This window comes from Carcharodon carcharias, chromosome 2 (genome assembly GCF_017639515.1).
Source record: "Carcharodon carcharias isolate sCarCar2 chromosome 2, sCarCar2.pri, whole genome shotgun sequence".
Taxonomy (NCBI): domain Eukaryota; kingdom Metazoa; phylum Chordata; class Chondrichthyes; order Lamniformes; family Lamnidae; genus Carcharodon; species Carcharodon carcharias.
Window position 1 is genome coordinate 197936420 of NC_054468.1, and position 20494 is coordinate 197956913.

The following is a 20494-nucleotide window of genomic DNA, read 5'->3' on the forward strand; positions in this document are numbered from 1 at the left end:
TGCACTTGTGCTGCAGTTGCCATTGTGGAGCCCTAATGGCACTCTCAGTATACAAAAAACAGGAGTACCAAGCCCAGTTTCCCACCCAGTGTTTCTAATTGTCTGTGCCTGATTGGCCACCCTTATTGCATTACCAGGTCTGTTTCCAGGATACTGTGTCCAGTGATTCTCTTAGAATGACAGAGCCTTCCAAATCCTCTCCTGGTCTTTCACAGCATTCTGGGATAAATACCGTCTATTTCTAGAGATTAATTTGAGTACTTTAAGCAGCGTAGGATTTCTATCTAATTGAGATCAAAGTCATTAATTTTGCTTTTGGTTGTCTCTGTGCATTGCTTCCAATTAACTGACTAACTTTAACCCACATAAACCATATTTTGAACCATAATTACAGTTCGAAACTGCAGATTTTAAATTATGTTTTTTTTATCTTTTTATAGTTTGACATGTAATTTGTAGCAAGCCTTAATGAAGAAGATTGCTCTATAAAGCATAGGACATTCTAAAATATGTTTTTGTAACAACAAATTATGATTCAAATATAAGTTGAACGTAATAGCAAGTCAGTGTTGCCAACTACATTTCTGTGCTTGAAAAGCTGTTTTATATGTAATTTGCATGCTCAGTTGAATTCTATTTCTTCGTCTGATAGCTAAACAATTTTTATTTGTCTTGTGAATGTAGATTATTGCTCTTTATATCCAGTATTCGAACAGCGTGTCTCATACGGGAAATCATCTGTAATTGGTCATTTTATAATCAAGATATATATCGGCAACATTTCATACCTTTTTCTCTAAAATGCTGGAGAACATTGTTATACATTTATAAGATTTATTTGATGAATCACAAGGATGATGCAATAACCCTGGATGACGCATTGAATCACCTTTTGACATAACTGAGGAGTCTTTTGTTCAATGCAACTTTGCTTTTTATATTTGCATCATTATTGCTAAATATTGTGCTGCATCGTGGCATTTCTTATCAAGAATTATGAAACTGATTTAGGAAGTAACATTCTTCTTCTACAGTTTGGATCACATTTGCAAATCTTCCTCTATTTATTATGAAGCTAGCTCAATGTTGAGAAATATTGTCCCAACAGACAATAATAATTAAAGCTTTTTATTTTAGGCAGCCTGATGGTACATTGATTGGTGCATGAAAATGCTCAATTATGGAATGAAGGATACAGTCAAATTTGAACCCTCCTAGTTTTTAGTTTCAGGTAATTAAATTGTTTCCAATATTCTAGGATAAAATTAGTGATTAACCCCACAACATTAGAACATCAGCATCAGCAGGGGAATTATTTTCAGTCATTTTTGTATGCATACCAGTAGCTCAAAACAGAAAATATGAGCTGAGTTTAGAAGCAGTTTTTGTTCATCTCAGTTGAAAAATAATGTTTGATGCAAGGGATTCGATAGAATAGCAATAAATAGGGACCAGTTAGGGACCATAGAGGTAATGTGTGTGTGGACCTGGAAGACGTGGGTACAGTCCTCAATGAATACATTGCGTTGGTCTTCACAATGGAAAAGGACAACGCAGGTATAGACGTCAGGGTGGAGGACTGTGAAATGTCAGAGGAAATGAACATATATAGAGAGGAGGTACTAGCAAGTTTAGCAGCCTTAAAAGTGGATAAATCCACAGGCCCAGATGGGATGTATCCCAGGCTGTTGAGGGAGGCAAGGAAAGAGATATCAAGGACCCTGGACTAATTTTCAAATATACTCTGGCCACAGTTGAGGTGCCAGAGGACTGGAGGACTGCTAACATTATCCCATTATTAAAAAAGGGAAGAAGGGATAAACCAGGATTTTACAGGCCAGTCAGTCTAACCTCAGTGGTGGGGAAGTTACTAGAAAAATTTCTGAGGGACAGAATATATCTGAACTTGGAGAGACACTAATTAATTAAGGATATTCAGCATGGATTTTGTTAAGGGAAGGTCGTGTTTGACAAATTTGTTCGAATTTTTTGAGGAGGTAACCAGGAGTGTTGATGAGGGTAATGCACTTGATGTGGTCTACATGGACTTGAGCAAAGCTTTGATAAGGTCCCTCATGGCAGACTGGTCAAGAAAGTAAGAGCCCATGGGATCCAAGGCAAAGTGGCACGTTGGATCCAAAATTGGTTGAGAGCCAGGAAGCAGAGGGTAATGGTAGAGGGATGTTTCTGTGACTGGAAGTCTGTTTCCAGTGGGGTTCTGCAGCGCTCGGTGCTGGGGTCCTTGCTGTTTTTGATGTACATAAATGATTTGAACTTAAATGTAAGGGGTAATTATCAAGAAGTTCGCAGAATAAACAAAAATTGGTAGGGGTGTAAATAGTGAGGAGGATAGCCGTAAACTGCAGGAGAATATCAATGGACTGGTCAGGTGGGCAGAGCAGTGGCAAATGGAAATCGACCTGGAAAAGTCTGAGGTAATCCACTTGGAGAGGGCTAACAAGGCAGTGGATTAAACTATGAATGGAAGGACCCTGGAAAGTACCAAAGATCAGGGGGCCCTTGGTGTGTATATCCACAGATCCCTGAAGGTAGCAAGGCAGGTAGATAAGGTGGTTAAGAAGGCATATGGGATACTTGCCTCTATTAGCCAAGGCATAGAATACAAGAGCAGGGAGATTATGCTGGAACTGTATAAAACACTGGTTAGGCCATAACTGGAGTACTGCATGCAGTTTGATCACCACATTGTAGGAAGGATGTGATTGCACTGGAGAGGATGCAGAAGAGATTTACCAGGATGCTGCCTGGTATGGCGGGCCTGAGCTATGAGGTAAGCTTGGATAGGCTGGGGTTGCTTTCCTTGGATCAGCGAAGGTTGAGAGGGGACCTGATAGAGATGGTCAGATTATGTAGGTGGTCAGGTATAAGATTGCAAGGGGCATAGATAGGGTGGATTAGTAGACGGGTCAATAACCTGGGGGTATAGATTTAAGGTAAGAGGTAGAAGGCTAAGAGGGGAGTTGAGGAGAATTTTTTTCACCCAGAGGGTGGTAGGAGTCAGGAACTTACTGCCTGAAAGGATGGTTGAGTCAGAAACCTTTGTAACATTTAAGAAGTATTTAGACATTCACTTGTGTTGCCATAGCTCCAGGGCTATGGGCCAAGCATTGGAAAATGAGATTATTGTAGTCAGATCTTAGTTGACCGGCAAGGACATAATGGGCTAAATGGCCTCCTTTGTTGCTGTAAATGAACTTATGAAAAATAACTTTCCTTAAATGCCACTTGTTTTCACTACTTGGTGAGATCTTCAAGCCCTGTTCATCCTTTTCTTATTCTCCTTGCAATCTAGAAGATGGTATTTCAGTACAGATCAAATCCATTGGCCATATTTTTGTGGAGTTCAACCACCTCCAGAGACCTTTAAAAATGGTAGGCGGGAACTGGATACAGAAATCCTACCCACATTTCCAACAGAACACATTTTTGCTGGCATGGGGAAGGGAATGGGGCATGAATCACACAGACGGGAAACTTGAACTCTGCAGGGCCATTTGAAATCAGTGCTGCATTCAAATAAACCCCATTTTAGCTGTTCCAAGGGCCTTAACCCTCAGTCTGGGAGTCATGAATTTGTGGAGTAGATGTCCATGCTCTTGAAGGGCAGATAAGGTCTGTTTCTGTCATGATCTGAAGTTTTTTAAATCCTGAGCACTTCAGACATGAAAAAACAAGTTGAAGTTGTCAGAGTTTTAAAAAAAACACCCCCTGCTGGGTTGATAGACAGGCCATCTGGTGTAGGTTAGAAAAACCCTTACTAAGCAGTTCCAATAGAATTCTTTGTTGACATTCCCCAAGGGCTGTTATTACATCTCATATCATTTGGAATGTTTGGCTGAGTATCAAAAGCTACAAAAGAACTTACCTCAGTGGAGTTGGGGGGGGGGGCACTGAGTTCACATTCTGTTGACAGTTTAAATAGGCTACTATAGGATTAGCTGCCTTTGATGTGGTTATGGACTAGAAGTGTATTTGTTTTTATAACAGATTGAACATTTGAGATTTAATATCTTTGAATGGGTTTCACAAAGGGGAGGGTTTTTTTTCCAGTATAAAATGTATATGAGTGAGAGCTCTAATAGATTGTTAGAAGCTTTATTTTTCATCTCCACTTGGCTCTTGAGGTCTGCTGATGGTGGATATTGGATGAATAGTGATGAAGGTGGCATGAGAGTATGAGTGACAGTGAGTTGACATGGAAGAGGCATGGGTGATATGAGTGGGCCTGAGTTGGCATGAAGGGGGCATGGGAATTGGGTGGGAGGATGAGGAGGAATGAGGGGCGAGGGATGGAGGGCCAACATCTTCTAAAACAATTAGGGACAAAGTCCCAGAGCCCACCTCCGTGACTGCCTCTGTGGTCAGCAGGCCCAACTTTATCCTGCCCCCACTTACCTGGAGCAAAGATTGCATGTAACGGGGCCCTTTGAACCAAGGCGGGCCTGCTGAGTTGGGAAACTTTCCGACACAAGCTACTCGCCTCAATAGTGAAAATCCCACCCCATGTCTTGCCTTGCCTACTACCCATTTTCCAAATATACAGCTGTAACCTGAAAGAGTGGAACTGCAAAGTATTTTATGATTTCATGATGAAAGTTTTAGTATGTGTTAGGGTCTCTGTAGTGTCTTGCTTTCATTTCAATTTTACCTGTGATTTTTGTTTCTCATTTAATAATTCATTATTTGTTTAGATGCTTCAGGCCAGAAATTACTGACTTTAACAGATGAATGTTTAAAACCTTCAGGGAATATTTCTCTGTTAGTAAAAGCAATAATCCCTTGAAACATAAGAACAGAAGAAATCGGGAGCAGGAGTAGGCCATGCAGTCCATTGAACCTACTCCACTGTTCAATACGATCATGGCTGATCTTTGGCTTCAACTCCATTTTCCCGCCCGCTCCCTATATACCTTGGTTCCTTGAAAGACCAAAAATTAGTCTATCCCAGCCTTAAATGTATTCAACGATGGAGCATCCACAACCCATTGGGGCAGAGAATTCCAAAGATTCACAACCCTTTGAGTGAAGGAATTTCTCCTCACCTAAGTCCTAAATGATCAGCCCCTTATCCTGATACTGTGCCCCCATGTTTTTGATTCCCCAACCAGCAGAAACAATCTCTCAGCATCCACCCTATCAAGCTGCTTCAGAATTTTGTAGGTGTCAATGAAATCATCTCTCATTCTTCTAAGTGGCAGAGAATATAAGCCCAGTTTACTCAGCCTTTCATCATAGGACAACCCCCTCATCCCAGCGACCAATTGAGTGAACCTTTGCTGTACCACCTCCAATGCAAGTACATACTTTCTTAAATGTGGAGACCAAAACTGCACAGTACTACAGACGTGGCCTCAACAAAACACTGTACAATTGTAAAACAAAAACAGAATTACCTGGAAAAACTCAGCAGGTTTGGCAGCATCGGCGGAGAAGAAAAGAGTTGACGTTTCGAGTCCTCATGACCCTTCCACAGAACTGTACAATTGTAGCAAGCCGCCTTTATTATTGTACTCTGATCCTCTTGCAATAAAGACCAACGTGCCATTTGCCTTCCTAATTGCTTGCTGCACCTGCATGCTGACTTGCAGTGTTCCTTGCACCAGCACACCCAAGTCTCGTTGAACATCAACACTTACAAATTTCTCACCTTTCAAAAAATATTCTGCTTTTTTATTTTTACGACCAAAGTGAATAACTTCACGTTTCCCTCTATTATCTGCCATCTGCCATTTGTTGCCCAGTTACCTAACCTGTCTGTATCTCTTTGCAGCCTCTCTGTGTCATTTCCATCTAGCCTGGTGTCATCAGCAAGCTTCGATACACTATTCTTTGTAATACGTAATGTGGATCAGCTAAGATTTTTGGTGACATTTGATATCTTAATTATGTAACAGCCATGTATTAATTTTACCAAGCTAACAAAAGATGTTAAATACAGGCTGTACTTCATCAGGAAGCAAAATTAATCTGTACCTCTGTAACCTTCCCCAGCCCTACATCCTCCCCAAGATCTGCATGCCTCCAAATCTAGCCTCTTGCACACCCCAGGTTTTAATTGCTGCATCATTGGCAGCAACGTCTTCAGCTCCCTAGGCCCTAAACTCTAGAATTCCCTCGACAGCTCCCTCCTCTTTTAAGATGCTCTTTAAAACTTACCTCTTTGATCAAGCTTTTGGTCATCTCTCTTAATAGCTCCTGATGTGGCTTGGTGCCATTTGTTTCAGATAAAGCTCCTGTGAAGTGCCTTGGGAAGTTTTACTATGTCAAAGGCACAATATAAATGGAAGTTGTTGTTTTATTCTTAACATCTGATATTTTGATGAATTTCTATGCTCATCATGGAGAGGCAGGTTAGCCTTGGGGAAAGCAGTAATATTTTCTACTTGCTGCACTGTACAATAGCATTGCAAACGCCAAAGTCAGATGTTGCTTTTTGATGCAGACTAAAACTCCCTCTGCACTGCCCCAAAAGTATACCTTAACTCTAAGATTGGAAGAGATTTTTATTACTGTAATGATCCCATTCCCCACACCAGTTCTTCTAAGGCCTCTCTGATTGAAAGTGCCAATGAAATATTAATTGTTATCGTAGGCACGGTCTTGAATTGCGACTATATATCCATGGGCATCATGGCTGGGAGTACCCAGCCTCATTTCAAATGGAACTCTTATAGCCAACTCAGAGGAAACTTTCATCCCATTAGTTAGGCTGAATTCAAACCTAGTTCGCTGAGATGAAAGAATAGGCACGACCAATGTACCAGAGAGTAATATTTTTATTTTTCAGCCTCCTATACTTAAGGGGAAATATACATTCATTTGCTTTATAATCAGGACCATTTATGCATTTGTATAATTCACTTATTCTGATATTATGATGTCCAAATTCTAAAGAAATGAAATACTTTTACACCTGGATTTGGCCTATATTTTCCACATAATCACTGTACCATACGTATAACAACTAAGGACTATATACACATTTGTTGTGTAGCCCTGATGATCCATTTTTTTGCATGTACTTTCTTCATTAATAATACACTTCTTAATAAATTAATATGTTTACTAATATTCAACAACATTCAGTTAATCTTGAGAAGGAACCTGGCAATAAAATTTGACGATGCTTTAGATTCATCACATTGTCACTGATCCAGTATGAATACTACTGAATTGTTAGAGTAAAACGGACCTTTTTACCCTATGGAAAATGTACTATATATTTGAGATTCCTTTTAAAACACAAGAAATATTTTGTTTATTTATAAGTGGAACTGGTCACTGATTGAGTCAATTCACATAAAAGTTACACATTTTTTGCAGCTTTTACTTTAAGTATGCTGAACCAGTCCTAAATTTTGTTTATCATTTTTAATTTCAACTATGAATGTAAGTGATACTTAAACAATCATAAAAGGTTGTAATAAATGCACTTCCTGTTTTGACTGCTTAATCCTTATTTTAAAACTCTGTTGCTTTTCCTTCATTTTCTGTATGCTTATGTTTTGTATGTTTAAGAAGAATCCTTTCAGAAGTATTTCATCTCAGTTTCAATATTTTCTCCCCCTTGGTCAGTTTCCTTTGACAGGTTACGTGATTCGCTGTTCTACTTCTTAATCCTTAATATAGGGGATTACAGATTGATTGAATTTCAATATATGGAACCGACTTGAAATTGGCAAGTAGATTATTGGAGAAAGGATACCGTAGATTTAAATGGGAAAAAGAGGCAGAATGAAGATTAAATCCTCAACCCAAGATCCGGCTTGACTCGCTAAGCTCTTGAGATTATTGACTTGCTTCGTTTTAATAAATCATTTTCCAGCTGACTTAATATCCTAGTTGTACGTAAGCACCAAACTGTTGAGGAAATTTCTCAGGACTGTGAATCAGCTCCCCCTGCTGTTTAGCTCATGGCCAATGCAGCCTTGTTAAAAGAAATCAAGGTGGCTTTGCCTGTCAGTTGCTGAAATTTACACCTACCTTATTCCTGGCTGGCCAGCTAATTCTTTAGGGGGAAATACATTTGTAAATTCAGTGGGGTAGTTTCAGGCTTTTATTCTAGGAACTCTAAGCACTTAGAAAGTCAAGTCCAAATAATGTAAAAGAAAGCTCTCAGCACACTCAGATTTCCAGCATCCGCAGAATTTTGCTTTTATATTTTAAAAAAACTCTGTTGGCTGCTGTGCACTTAATTCTAAATGGGGAGTATTAGTAGCAGGAAAGGCACCTGGCTGTAAAATCACCCGCCAAATCCAAACAAAAATGATAGTTGATATGAGGAGTAAACAACCAGCATTTTGCTGACCCTATGTAACGTAGAAAAATCTGATAGAGAAAGGAAAAGTGTGCGCTTAATTCAAACCTAAGTTTGTGCTATTATATTGCCAGTTTGAAACGTTATTCATATGGCCGTTCTATCATTTCACATTCTCTCACACATGCATATTAATATTGCAGATGCATCAATAAATTGCTTCCTAGGACCTTTTGCTCATCTTATAAATGTGCAGAAGGAGCTTCTTAGGTGGTGAAAAGATCTATTTACTAAAATATGCAAAAAGTTTCTCATATAGTTACTGAGTTATAGTCCCAAATATTGTTCTGACTTGGATTAAAGTAATTTAGGGTAATAGCTATTATTAAAAATATGCAAACCTTGTTTGAGGTCAGCTGTAGAATTTTATTATGGGCAGATGATGTATGAAACTTTTGTTTTACAGATGGATGCCCAGTTCCAGTTTCCCTACAGTCAGGAAGTAAGTTGTGCGTGTGGGAATGGCACATATGCTGCCTTTTTATTTGTATGTGGTGTGAACAGGCGATTGTAAGAAAGAAAGTAATAGCTTGCATTTGTAGTATCTGTCATGACTTCAGAATGTCCCAAAGCACTTCACAGCCATTTAAGTACACTTTTGAAGTGTAGCCACTATTGTAAAGTAGGGAAGTGTGCAATTTGCACACAAGCAAGTCCCGCAAACATCACTGAGATAAATGACCAGATAATTTTTTTTAGCAATCCATTGGTAACTAGGGATAGATTATGAACCTCTTCCCATCTCTTCTTTTCCATCTCTAGCCCTCCTCTCTCTTTGCCTAAAAGAGAAGTGGATAAATATTTTTAAAAGAAAAAAGTTAACAATGGAGAAAGGTCAAGGGAGTGGAACTAAATGGAAACTGTTATCGTGTTATGAGTTCGGACGGTGTCAATCTAGTCCCTGTTGAACACTGATCCAAAACACAAAACGGCTCTTAGTTTGCTGCTAAATTACTAATTCACCAAGAAGCTATTGAATGGCTGGTGAGAGAGATGGAACATTGTCACACAGGAAGCAGGTTGATTCATTTGGGGCCAAGGAACATTTTTGGAATTGGCGTAGAGCTTTCATCTGCTTTGGCCTGTCCTGGCTGTTTTATATTCATTCTTGGGTGTCAGTGTCATAGCAAGGTCAGCATTTGTTACCCATCCCTAATCGCCTTTGAGAAGGTGGTGGTGAGCCCCCACCGCCTTGCCCTGTTGTAGTCCATGTGGGGTAGGTACACCCTCAGTGCTATAGGGAGAGATCTCCAGGATTTTGACTCAATGACAGTGAAGGAATGGCAATCTAGTTCCAAGTCAGGATGCTGTGTGACCAGGAGGGAAACTTGCAGGCAGTGGTGTTCCCATGCATCTGCTACCTTTGTTCTTCTAGGTGGTAAAGGTTCTGGGTTTGGAAGGTGCTGTTGGATGAGACTTGATAAGTTGTTGCATCTTGTGTATGGTACACACTGCTGCCATTGTGCGCCAGTGGAGGTTTCTCTCTTTCTAATGACTCACCCTGTCAATGTCTGGGGTCAAGCAGCAGCAACTAGCATTTTTATATCACTTTTATGTGATAAAATGTTCCAGGGCACTTCGCACAGGAGGCTCTAATAGAGGATAATATAAATGGCAAGAGTTAAACTTTTCCAGCTGAGATCTGTAAACTCTAAATGCAAGTATTGGTTAAAATTGGAACTTAGGCTTGAATGTCCTGTTTCAAATTACAGTACATTAATGTTTCTACATGCCCTTAACCTTTTTACATAGAATCTCAGGAATTCCTCAGCCATTCCATAGAGGTGCCATTCGTCATCTTCTACTACTTATGCATAAATTATTTTGATCTGGTGCTAGGAAAGGTCTGTTTTTTTTTAAAGAACCATGAAGACTTTCTCAAGATAAACGTAGTGGGGTTAAAGTGGATAACCCCTCAAAAACTGGTGCAGGAATCGCAATGCTCAATTATCCCACATCCATGCATTATTGCAACTTTATGCTGCCTGCTGATTTGCATGATTTAAGTATCCAGCCAACAACAATCACACTGTTAATAGGTGGAATGCATTAGCAGGGGCTAATTTCATGAGTGACTAGCACCAGCTAAACTCAAACTGCAATGCTTAAAGCTAAATTGCATCTCTTAAAGGGATGATGCATTATATGTCTGGAGCAGGCGCTGGTAGTCATGCAGGAGGTTAATCTGATCTGGGAAACAATGGTGAATGGCACAACACGAGAGACAGCAGGCTACAAGGTTTTCAGACACTGTACTGGAGCCCTCAGTGGAAGAAGTAGGAAACTGGAAAGGTGTCTTGTATTTGTTGGAAACCCTCCAGACAATGGCTCAAAAGGCATGGGAACAGACAACCAAGGAGGTCGATGCCAGAAGTCAACCACCATGGAGGAGACAGTGCTTGCCATTATTGAAATGGCCGTTGGTGAGGTAATGGCCAGTGACAGGGCTAAAGCCATCAAGGATGATAGTATCCTCATACCTAATCCTCTTTCTCACACCCCACTTCTCCCTCATCCCACACTCTTTTCTGATTTACAAACTGAAGAAGCTGTTCAGGCAGGTTTTGTAATTCTGCTTTCAGGTTTAACTAATGGTGCATTGGAAGCTTTTGTGGTTTAGCTTTTTGTCTACTGGATGTTTTTTTCTTTAGTAGCCAGTTTTGCTTTTTACTAGCTGCTGAGTTTGTTGAGATATCTTACTGACATTTTCCAGAATGTGGACATCAAGAAAAGGATTACTATGATAACACAAGGCTTATTTGATAATATATAGAAAATACTTGCATTGACATAGCATAATCTCAGGATGACCCAAAGTACTTTACAGATAATCAGTTTTTAGTGATCTGAGGGATAAATGTTGTCCAGGACACTGGGAGACTTCCGCTGCTCTTCTTTGAATAATGTAATAGGATCTTTTATATGCATCTGAGAGGGAAGACAATTTAACCTCTCAGCTGAAAAAACACACTTCCGTCAGTGCAGCCAGGATTATGTGCTCAAGTCTCTGGAGTAAAATTTGAAACCACAACCTTCTTGTTCAGATGCAAAGTGTTACTACCACTGAGCGAAGACTGACAAATATGCTCCTATTTCTTATGTTCTTATACTCTACTGAATGCAGCCGCAAACGACCCATTTAGTACCTCAGCCATGCCATCTACATCCACAAGAAGATCTCTTTTTGGTCCCGAATAGGCCCCACCCTTCATTTCTGTATCCTTTCATTATCTTTTTTTTCTGAGTTTCTTTTTACGTTACCCACTAATGTACCCTCATACGCATCTTCAAAATTAAGACCCAATATACTTTTTAAGAATGTTCAAAAATATATCAAAATTGAAAGGTTACGAGATTTATTAATAATGTTGGAGCGAAGTGAATATCAGAACTGTCCTAAAATGTTGATTGATCAAGGAAGATAACTGGGAATACAGTGGGCTACAAACCTAGTCAAAAGAATATTGATCAGTAACCAATCTGACACTTTCTCTTGATGGGACAACAGGTTAAGAAAAATTGCTTGTTTGTAGGACTGCTGCTAAATGACTGTTTACTACATTTTTGAATTTCATGCCATCTGTATTCAACCTTCATTTGAAATTATGCCCTTTTATACCAAATTCAGGCCATCAATATGTATCAAGATGAGCAGTGATTGTAATATGCTTGTCCCATTCCGTGATTAAGCAGTTAAACATCTTTCTGCAGCCAGTATAGATCTTCCCTCATCACGTGAAATAATTCACAGCCACAGCCATAAATGGGGCTGTTCATCATGACATAAAAGGGGCTGTTAGCAATTAGAACCCCATCCTAATTTCTGTTGCACATCAATGATTCAGCAAATTTTTCCCCCCAAAATGAATTGCAATATTTCAGTGACATTTTGAAAGTTATATCAATGATTTTCCAAAATGAACAATACCCCTTTAAAGCAGACAGTTTTAAAATTGCATTTAAATTTGTTTTATTAATGGCCAGAATTTATTCAATTTAAAAAAAACCAAATACTTAATGGTGCACAACTTCAGATCATCTACTGTGAATATCCTTCCCAATGAAATTCTGACTCAATGGATGAGTAATTGGGCTCATCAGCACCTTTTTTTTGGTGCTGCATGTGTCCTTAGAGCTCCAAATGCTCCACAGCATTCGTACACACTTGTGAAATGAATTGCGTCAGACGGTCAATGGTTGAGAGCAATAGTCTGTGCAATGATAATATATAGAGCAGGCAGGTCACAATGTCAGCCAGCATACAGCACTGATCTGATACCAGCAGTGCCATTTTGGAACTCTCTTTAGCTCACACAGCTGGTGTGAGTGACTGTGGACAAACCAAAGGGTGACTACTGGGCAAGAAGGACAATCCATGGCTCACCTGGTTCATGACTCCAGTGTACAACCCATGCATGCATATGCAGCTTTCATGTAATGAAAGCTGTACTGCCATACGAAATGTGATAGAGCAGACCAATGCATATTGAAACGTCTGCTGCCTGGACAGCTCTGGAGGAGTCCTGCAGCACTCACCAGAACATGCGTCAAGATTCCTGATGGTAGTCCATGGAGCCATTGCCACTCCCCTCAGGTGACGGCTTAACAACCCTAGTAATCTGTTGGAAGACAGATAGCTGTGATACCCTGCAAGCTTTTCTGCACACTGTAATTCACAGCCATGATGGCAACAGTTTGACTTTGCGTGACAGCAGCCTGAGTTTTCACTGCAGGATGTTGGGCTGCTGCTGCATATGCTGCAATGCAAGCTGTGATGTCAGCCAACAGACCTTACATCATGATTTGGACTACAAGCATGCAAACAGAGTTGGGCACCCCTTCCACCCTGAAAAGGATGGGCCCCATCTCTGCTCAAAGCCCCAAGTTGTTGCTGGAGTCCTTCATGCTTTTTGACAATGAACACAGGTTTTCTGGCAGGTTTCCTAATTCATCCAACATTTTGTTGCGCATATTCATCAGCACCCTGCTGTAGCTTGCTCCAGCAGAGTGCTCATCTGGGTCCCCTCCAGCATAACCCGTGTGCCTCTTTGTCCTGCGCCGAGCTGGTAGCTGGTCTATTCTTGCTTCCTGTCCTGGCCGCAACTCACGTGTAACTAGTGTCTCTGTACAGATCCCACTTCTAATCTATTCTCTAATATACACACAGCGTCAGTATATGAGCTGGTAGTTGCAAATGTGAAATCAAGGGGGAAATTCCCCCCCCCACCCCCGGTTGGGGGGGATGTGCGGGAGCGGGTGTGAGCAGGTGTGCCTCCGATCTGCCGCCATTTTATGTGGGCAGGCCAATTAAGGCCTGCCCAGCCTGACGTCTGCCAGGAAGCGCTATCTTCCCTCAGCCGGGAGTGCACTCCTTTGCGCAATCTCCCTGAGGCTAAGTGCTGCCTCAGGGAGATCAGCTCCGATTTAAAAGTTTTGATAAACATGTTTAAAAATTTTCCCTGCCATGTCCCCTCATGTTACAGTGTCACATGAGTTGGGACATATCCATAAGTTTTATTGAAACCTTTCTTAAAAATTTAAATATCCTAATCAAACCTCATCCCGCCCATGGATGAGATTTCAAGCTTTTTCTGAAGCCCGTCAGGGCTCCTGGCCTGCTCACCAACCTTAAGGTTGGACAGGCAGGTCCATTAATGAACAAAAACAGAATTACCTGGAAAAACTCAGCAGGTCTGGCAGCATTGGCGGAGATCCGCCGATGCTGCCAGACCTGCTGAGTTTTTCCAGGTAATTCTGTTTTTGTTTTTTTTATTATCATTTAGGTCCATTAATGACCTTAATTAGTTTTTCAATGACCTCAGTAGGCCGTTGACAGGTCAGCAGGTGAACAGCCGACCTGAAAATGGAAATGACACGGGGGTGACGTCAGGAGTTCTATCCAACGTCATCCTGCGTCATTTTATGCGTCAGCGAGTGAGCCCCGCCCTCGCTTGCTGACTGGAAGACCCTGCCCCAAGAGATGGTGCTATGTCTTCATCACTCTCTCCTTGGTGTTCCTCTGCAGAAAACGTAGGAACCACACAGTAGGTGAAGCAACATCTGTGGAAAGAGAAACAGAGTTAACTTTTCAGATCGATGAACTTTCATCAGTTCCAATGAAAGATTATTGAGTTGAAATGATAATTCTGTTTGTGTCCCTACAGATGCTGCCTGACCTGTTGGGTGTTTCTAACACAGGTTTTTTTTTTGGCTTTTGTAGTTAGCTAATATGTACACTAGTGTGGACTGATCTAATTCTGAAAGTGACTGAATTGTCCTATTTAAAACTGAAGCCTGAAAACTGAGGCATATCATAAAATTCAAGGAGCACTGCTCATTTTCAAATAGCTATACATTTAAAATTTCTTTGTGCTACTAGTCAATGTAGTCTGGTTCTGTGGCATTGTAATACAATGAGTGAAGACAATGTAGTTTAGTGGAAATGGGGGAGAGTAATGGACCAGAATGTGCAAAAACAATTCAAGCTATATTTTAAAGTCTTAAGGTTTATCAAAGCGTTATATAAAATTAACAACAATTTGGAAATCAGGACTTGGAGTTCATTGTAGAACTTCTGGATTTTCCTTACTAAACCTCTACCACTGTCTCCTTTAAGATGATCTTTAAAACCTACTTCTTTGACCAAGCTTTTGGTCATCTATTCTATGTTTCTTTGGAGTCAAGTTCTGCTGAGAATGCTCCTGTCAAGTAAAAGTGCTACGTAAATTGCATGACCCTTGGCTAGACCCTGGGTCATGGAGGGGGTGGGGGGGGGGGGGGGGGGGGGGGTGTTGAGGGGGCGGGTGGGGAGGGGGGGAGATCCAGTTGAGAACTAATAATGTTTTAAGTATATAAAGTTTGAGATTCAAGCCACTTACTAACATTAAAGCCACATGATTCCGTGAATTTGTAACAAAAATAAACTTTGTTATACAAGTTCAGAAAGATTAAATAATTTATAATATCTATCTTATACTCTAACATTGAGGGTAAGTATGAGGGACGTGTGTATTAACAGGCTAAGTGTGGTCGAACACACCACATCACCCAATAAGTGACAGATGCGACCAAACCCGATTCCATGGATTTCTCAACAATCCATCCAGACATTTGTCACATTGTGAGCCAACCAATCTCACTGAAACTTCTCATGAAAGTTTCCAATCTCCACATTTGAACCTCTCACCTTGGAGTTTCCTCTAAAGATCACTCCAGCTCAGACAGCTTCAAAAATGACACACCTCGCAGGGTTTTAATCTTGTCTTCCGAGATTCCTTTCCCCTGGATTTCTAAGTATGCTCAACCTTCAACTTTCAGGCACAACTTCAGATCTTCGGCCATGCCAAGCAGAATGCCACTGCTCTAAAGGGGTACCTTTGCCCCAATGGCCCGCAACATGGAGTCACCAACCTTCGGCTGCCTTCTTGGAGCTGCACAATGCTTGGCTGAGAGCCCACACTTCCATAAAGGTTTCCTTTGTTGAAACAAGTGCACAGAAGGGAAAACATTGCTGGATCGATAGCTTTATAAGCTTTTCTTTCTGTGATCTGTTTTGTCAACGACTCAATATTCATTTACACAAGACAAAGAGGTGACTAATGATTATAGTTTCTGTTATTGATACTTTAAAGGCCTGGATGATTAACACTTTTATAGGGTTGTTGCAGCAGCAGTTTTTTAAAAATCAAGTTGGGAATGGTTGTTTTTTGTAAGCGTTTTCACATGTCATTGTCAGGGTTTATTGGTTCTGAACAGAGTTTATGCTGGGTGACTGGGCTTGGAAGTGCTATGAGGGGTCATTGGGGGTGGTTGGGGGGCATAGGTTGGCATGCATAGAGCATGGGAAGTGGGTGGGTGGGGGAGATGGAGTATAAGGGATAGAGGGCCTAACACTTAACAAAACAGGTGGGGCAAAGTCCTAAAGAACCTAGACAGGCCTTTTAAACAGCCTGCCTTACTGTTGTGGGCCCTGCTGATCTGCGCCTGGGGGCAGCAGGCCCAACTTCATCACGGACCTCCCCCACCAGAGCAAAACTCATGCCATTAGGGACACTTTTTCCCAAGGCGGGTTCACCAAGCCTAAAAATTTCCCAATTTGAGCTAACCACCTTGATGATGAAAATCCAAGCCTTTGTCTCCCCATCTGCTTTCATATCTATAAACCATCTTCAAAGTTTGGCTTTATTACATGTACACTAATAAATTGCCTTCTAAATAGCTGTTATAGATCTGCCTTTTGAATTGTGTAGTTTTGTGGCTAAGCCAATTTTTCAAAGCTATTTATTTCAACAAGATTAAGGTAAGCCATGAACCAGAATCTTCCGTTCGGCATGTGGGGGCACGGTGATGTCGGGCGTGCGTCCCGCTGTTACCGCACATCAGTCTGATCTTCAGTTCAGCGGGCGTGCACCCACTAAACTGTCAAAGGTCTGTCAAGGACATTAATTAACAATTAAACTGACTCTCAGGGCTGCCTGTCCAACCTTAAGGTTGGCGGGCATGGCGAAGAGCTCAGGTGGCCTTCACATTTTTCATGAAACCTCATCCATGGGCGGGATGAGATTTCATGGTGTTTATTAATTAAATAAAATGTGTTCTGAACATTCATAAAAATGTCCCAGCTCATGTGACAATGACACTTGAGGGGACATGTCTGAGTAATTTTATTTTTTTCTTTTTTGCCATGTTTTATTGTTAAACTCCGTGCCTCAGGGAGATTTCCGCGCTCTTTCGCTTCCAGGTGCGCGTCACGTTGGGCAGGCCTAAATTGGAACCCCCTAAGCAAAATGGCGCCGCGCAGCCGATCACGGGTGGCGATCAGCTACGCGCCCACTCCCGAACCGCCTGACCAATGGGGAGAAAATTCTCCCCATAGATTCACACAAATTTAATAATCAGTTTTATTTCACTGCTCTTTGCGATATGTGACAAAGAAACTGAATAATTTGAAAATGCACAAGTTGAAAAGGACAAATTAATTAGATGTTTGTCTTTTAAAGCAGGATTGAACCATCAGTTGGTAAAAGTTAATTTTAAAAAACACTGCTGAAATGTATGTATTTTCACAAATATGTGAAAATGTGAGTGTTGACTGGAAAAGACGTGTGAGAGGCTCAATCTTTCACAGTCATTTGAGGAGAACAATCTAGGCCATGTAGGTATGTTTTTACTTAAAAGTCCTGCATCATTTTTTACGTCACTTGAGGTAAAGCCATTTCATTTCAGATTAGACAAAAAGCATGATTCAGTAGCAACAAAAACACTTAGACCATATTTATTTTTCTTGTGAGTTATTTTCTGATTGGCAATTTCCTCCTTTCAATTCCTCCCTGGTTCTCCTGGAGGGCACAATTTACCTATACTATGTTTCCATTTTGAGGTAGGAGAGAAAAATATATAGCAGACCTCCAGTTCCACATCTATTTGGCTATTCGTTATATTGTCAGCAGAATGATTCACAGTGGGTTACTAGGCAGCAGTTGAGAGTTGGAAGACTATGCTGGACAATGGAAGAATGATGGTGGATGAGAATGGTGTGGTTATTGTATCCTGTGCTGTGGAGAAGTCAAGGAGGCATGCAGCACCATGATCGCAGTCACAAAGGCTGGAAAAGTCTTGACACTGAGAGAATGCCACATTTAAGGGATTTGAAAAGAGTGTTTTGCGACAGCCACAGAACAATAAATGAATTACAGCACAGGTTGTTACTGCAATCTAAAATTAATCCCAAAATACCTGTAAAAACTCAGCAGGTCTGGCAGCATCTATGGGGAGGAGCACAGTTAACATTTCGATCCAAATGACCCTTCAACAGAACTAAGTAAAAATAGAAGAGAGATGAAATATAAGCTAGCTTAAGGGCGGGGGGTGGTGGGACAAGTAGAGCTGGATAGAGGGCTAGAGAGTGGTGGAGATAACCAAAAGATGTCACAGACAAAAGGACAAAGAGGTGTTGAAGGTGGTGAAATTATCTAAAGGAATGTGCTAATTAAGGGTAGAAAGCCCTAGTGGGGATGGGGTGGGGTGAAGCACTGTCCCAGCAGACCGATCGTGTGAGACTGTTCTTGCCCCACAGAACTCATTTCTTGCTATCTTCACTCCATTCTCTCTCCCCTTGTCCAGTCCCTTCCCACCTACATCCGTGATTTCTCTGACACCCTACATCATATCAACAAGTTCCAGTTCCCTAGCCCCAACTGCCTCTTCTTCACCATGGACGTCCAATCCTCAACACCTCCATCCCCCACCAGGATGGTCTGATGGCTCTCCGCTTCTTCCTCGAACAGAGGCCCGAACAATCCCCATCCACCACTACTCTCCTCCATCTGGCTGAACTTGTTCTTACACTGAACAATTTCTCCTTCAACTCCTCTCACTTCCTCCAAATAAAAGGTGTGGCTATGGGTACCTGCATGGGCCCCAGCTATACCTGTCTCTTTATGGGGTATGTGGAACATTCCTTGTTCCAACCCCCTCCCACTCTTTCTCTGGAAAAATTTATTAATTTTACTTCCAATTCCCACCCCGCCATCATTTTCACATGGTCCATCTCTGACACTTCCTTGACCTCCCTGTCTCAATTTCTGGTGATAGACTGTCCACCAATATCCATTACAAGCCTACCGACTCCCACAGCTACAGCTCCTCACGCCCCGCTTCCTGTAAAGATTCCACCCCATTCTCTCAGTTCCTTCCCCTCCGTCGCATCTGTTCTGATGATGCCACTTTCAAAAACAGTTCCTCTGACATGTCCTCCTTCTTCTTTAACCAAGTTTTTCCACCCACGGTGGTTGACAGGGCCCTCAACCGTGTCCGGCCCATCTCCCGCACATCCGCCCTCACATCTTCTTCTCCCTCCCAGAAACATGATAGGGTCCCCCTTGTCCTCACTTATCACCCCACCAGCCTCCGCATTCAAAGGATCATCCTCCGCTATTTCCGCCAACTCCAGCGTGATGCCACCACCAAACACATCTTCCCTTCACCCCCCCGGCAGCATTCCGCAGGGATCATTCCCTCCGGACACCATGGTCCACTCCTCCATTACCCCGTACACCTCAACCCCCTCCCACGGCACGTTCCCATGCAACCGCAGAAGGTGAAACACCTGCCCCTTTACTTCCCCTCTCCTCACCGTCCAAGGGCCCAAACACTCCTTTCAAGTGAAGCAGCATTTCACTTGCACTTCCCTCAATTTAGTCTACTGCATTCGTTGCTCCCAATGCGGTTTCCTCTGCATTAGAGAGACCAAACACAGACTGGGTGACCACTTTGCAGAACACCTTCAGTCTGTCCGCAAGCATTACCCAGACCTCCCTGTCGCTTGCCATTTCAACACTCCATATTGCTTTCATGCCCACATGTCCGTCTTTGGCTTGCTGCATTGTTCCCGTGAAGCTCAACGCAAACTGGAGGAACAGCACCTCATCTTCCAACTAGGCACTTTACAGCCTTCCAGACTGAATATCGAGTTCAACAATTTTAGATCATGAAATCTCTCCTCCATCCCCACCCCTTTTCCGATTCCCCCGCTTTTTTTTCCAATAATTTATATAGATTTTTCTTTTCCCACCTACATCCATTATTTTTAAATGTATTTCCATCCATTATTTTATCTCTAAAGACTTTTAGTCTTTTTTGATTCCTTCACCCCACCCCCACTAGGGCTATCTGTACCTTGCTTGTCCTGCTTTCTACCCTTAATTAGCACATTCCTCAGATAATATCACCACCTTCAACACCTCTTCGTCCTTTTGTCTGTGACATCTTTTGGTTATCTCCACCTATCACTGGCCGTCTATCCAGCTCTACTTGTCCCTTCCCCCCACTTAAACTAGCTTATACTTCACCTCTCTTCTATTTTTACTTAGTTCTGTTGAAGGGTCATTCAGACTCGAAACGTTAATTGTGCTCCTCTCTACAGATGCTGCCAGACCTGCTGAGTTTTTCCAGGTATTTTTGTTTTTGTTTTGGATTTCCAGCATCCGCAGTTTTTTGCTTTTATCTAAAATTAAACCCACTGCCTTTGACTTCTTCCTAGCTTCCTGTTTCATACATTTTTCCAATTTTTCCCTTAAAGGATGCAATGGTCTTTGCTTTAACGACTTCATGTTCTTAACAACCCTTTGTGTAAAGGGATTTTATCTTAACTTTCTC

At 41.6% G+C, this 20494-nt stretch overlaps 1 protein-coding gene across 5 annotated transcripts in view; it reads left to right on the forward strand.

The window, feature by feature from the left end:
• Positions 1-20494, forward strand: part of mta3 (metastasis associated 1 family, member 3) — a 269132-nt gene that overhangs the window by 243649 nt on the left and 4989 nt on the right. For 4 of the 5 annotated variants that reach the window (XM_041175785.1, XM_041175799.1, XM_041175808.1 and 1 more), the window contains one exon: positions 8745-8780. The exons of the other annotated variant lie outside the window; for it this stretch is intronic. In XM_041175785.1, the coding sequence (XP_041031719.1) occupies positions 8745-8780 (36 nt within the window). The remainder of the gene's footprint in view (positions 1-8744; positions 8781-20494) is intronic. 5 annotated transcript variants of the gene reach the window in all.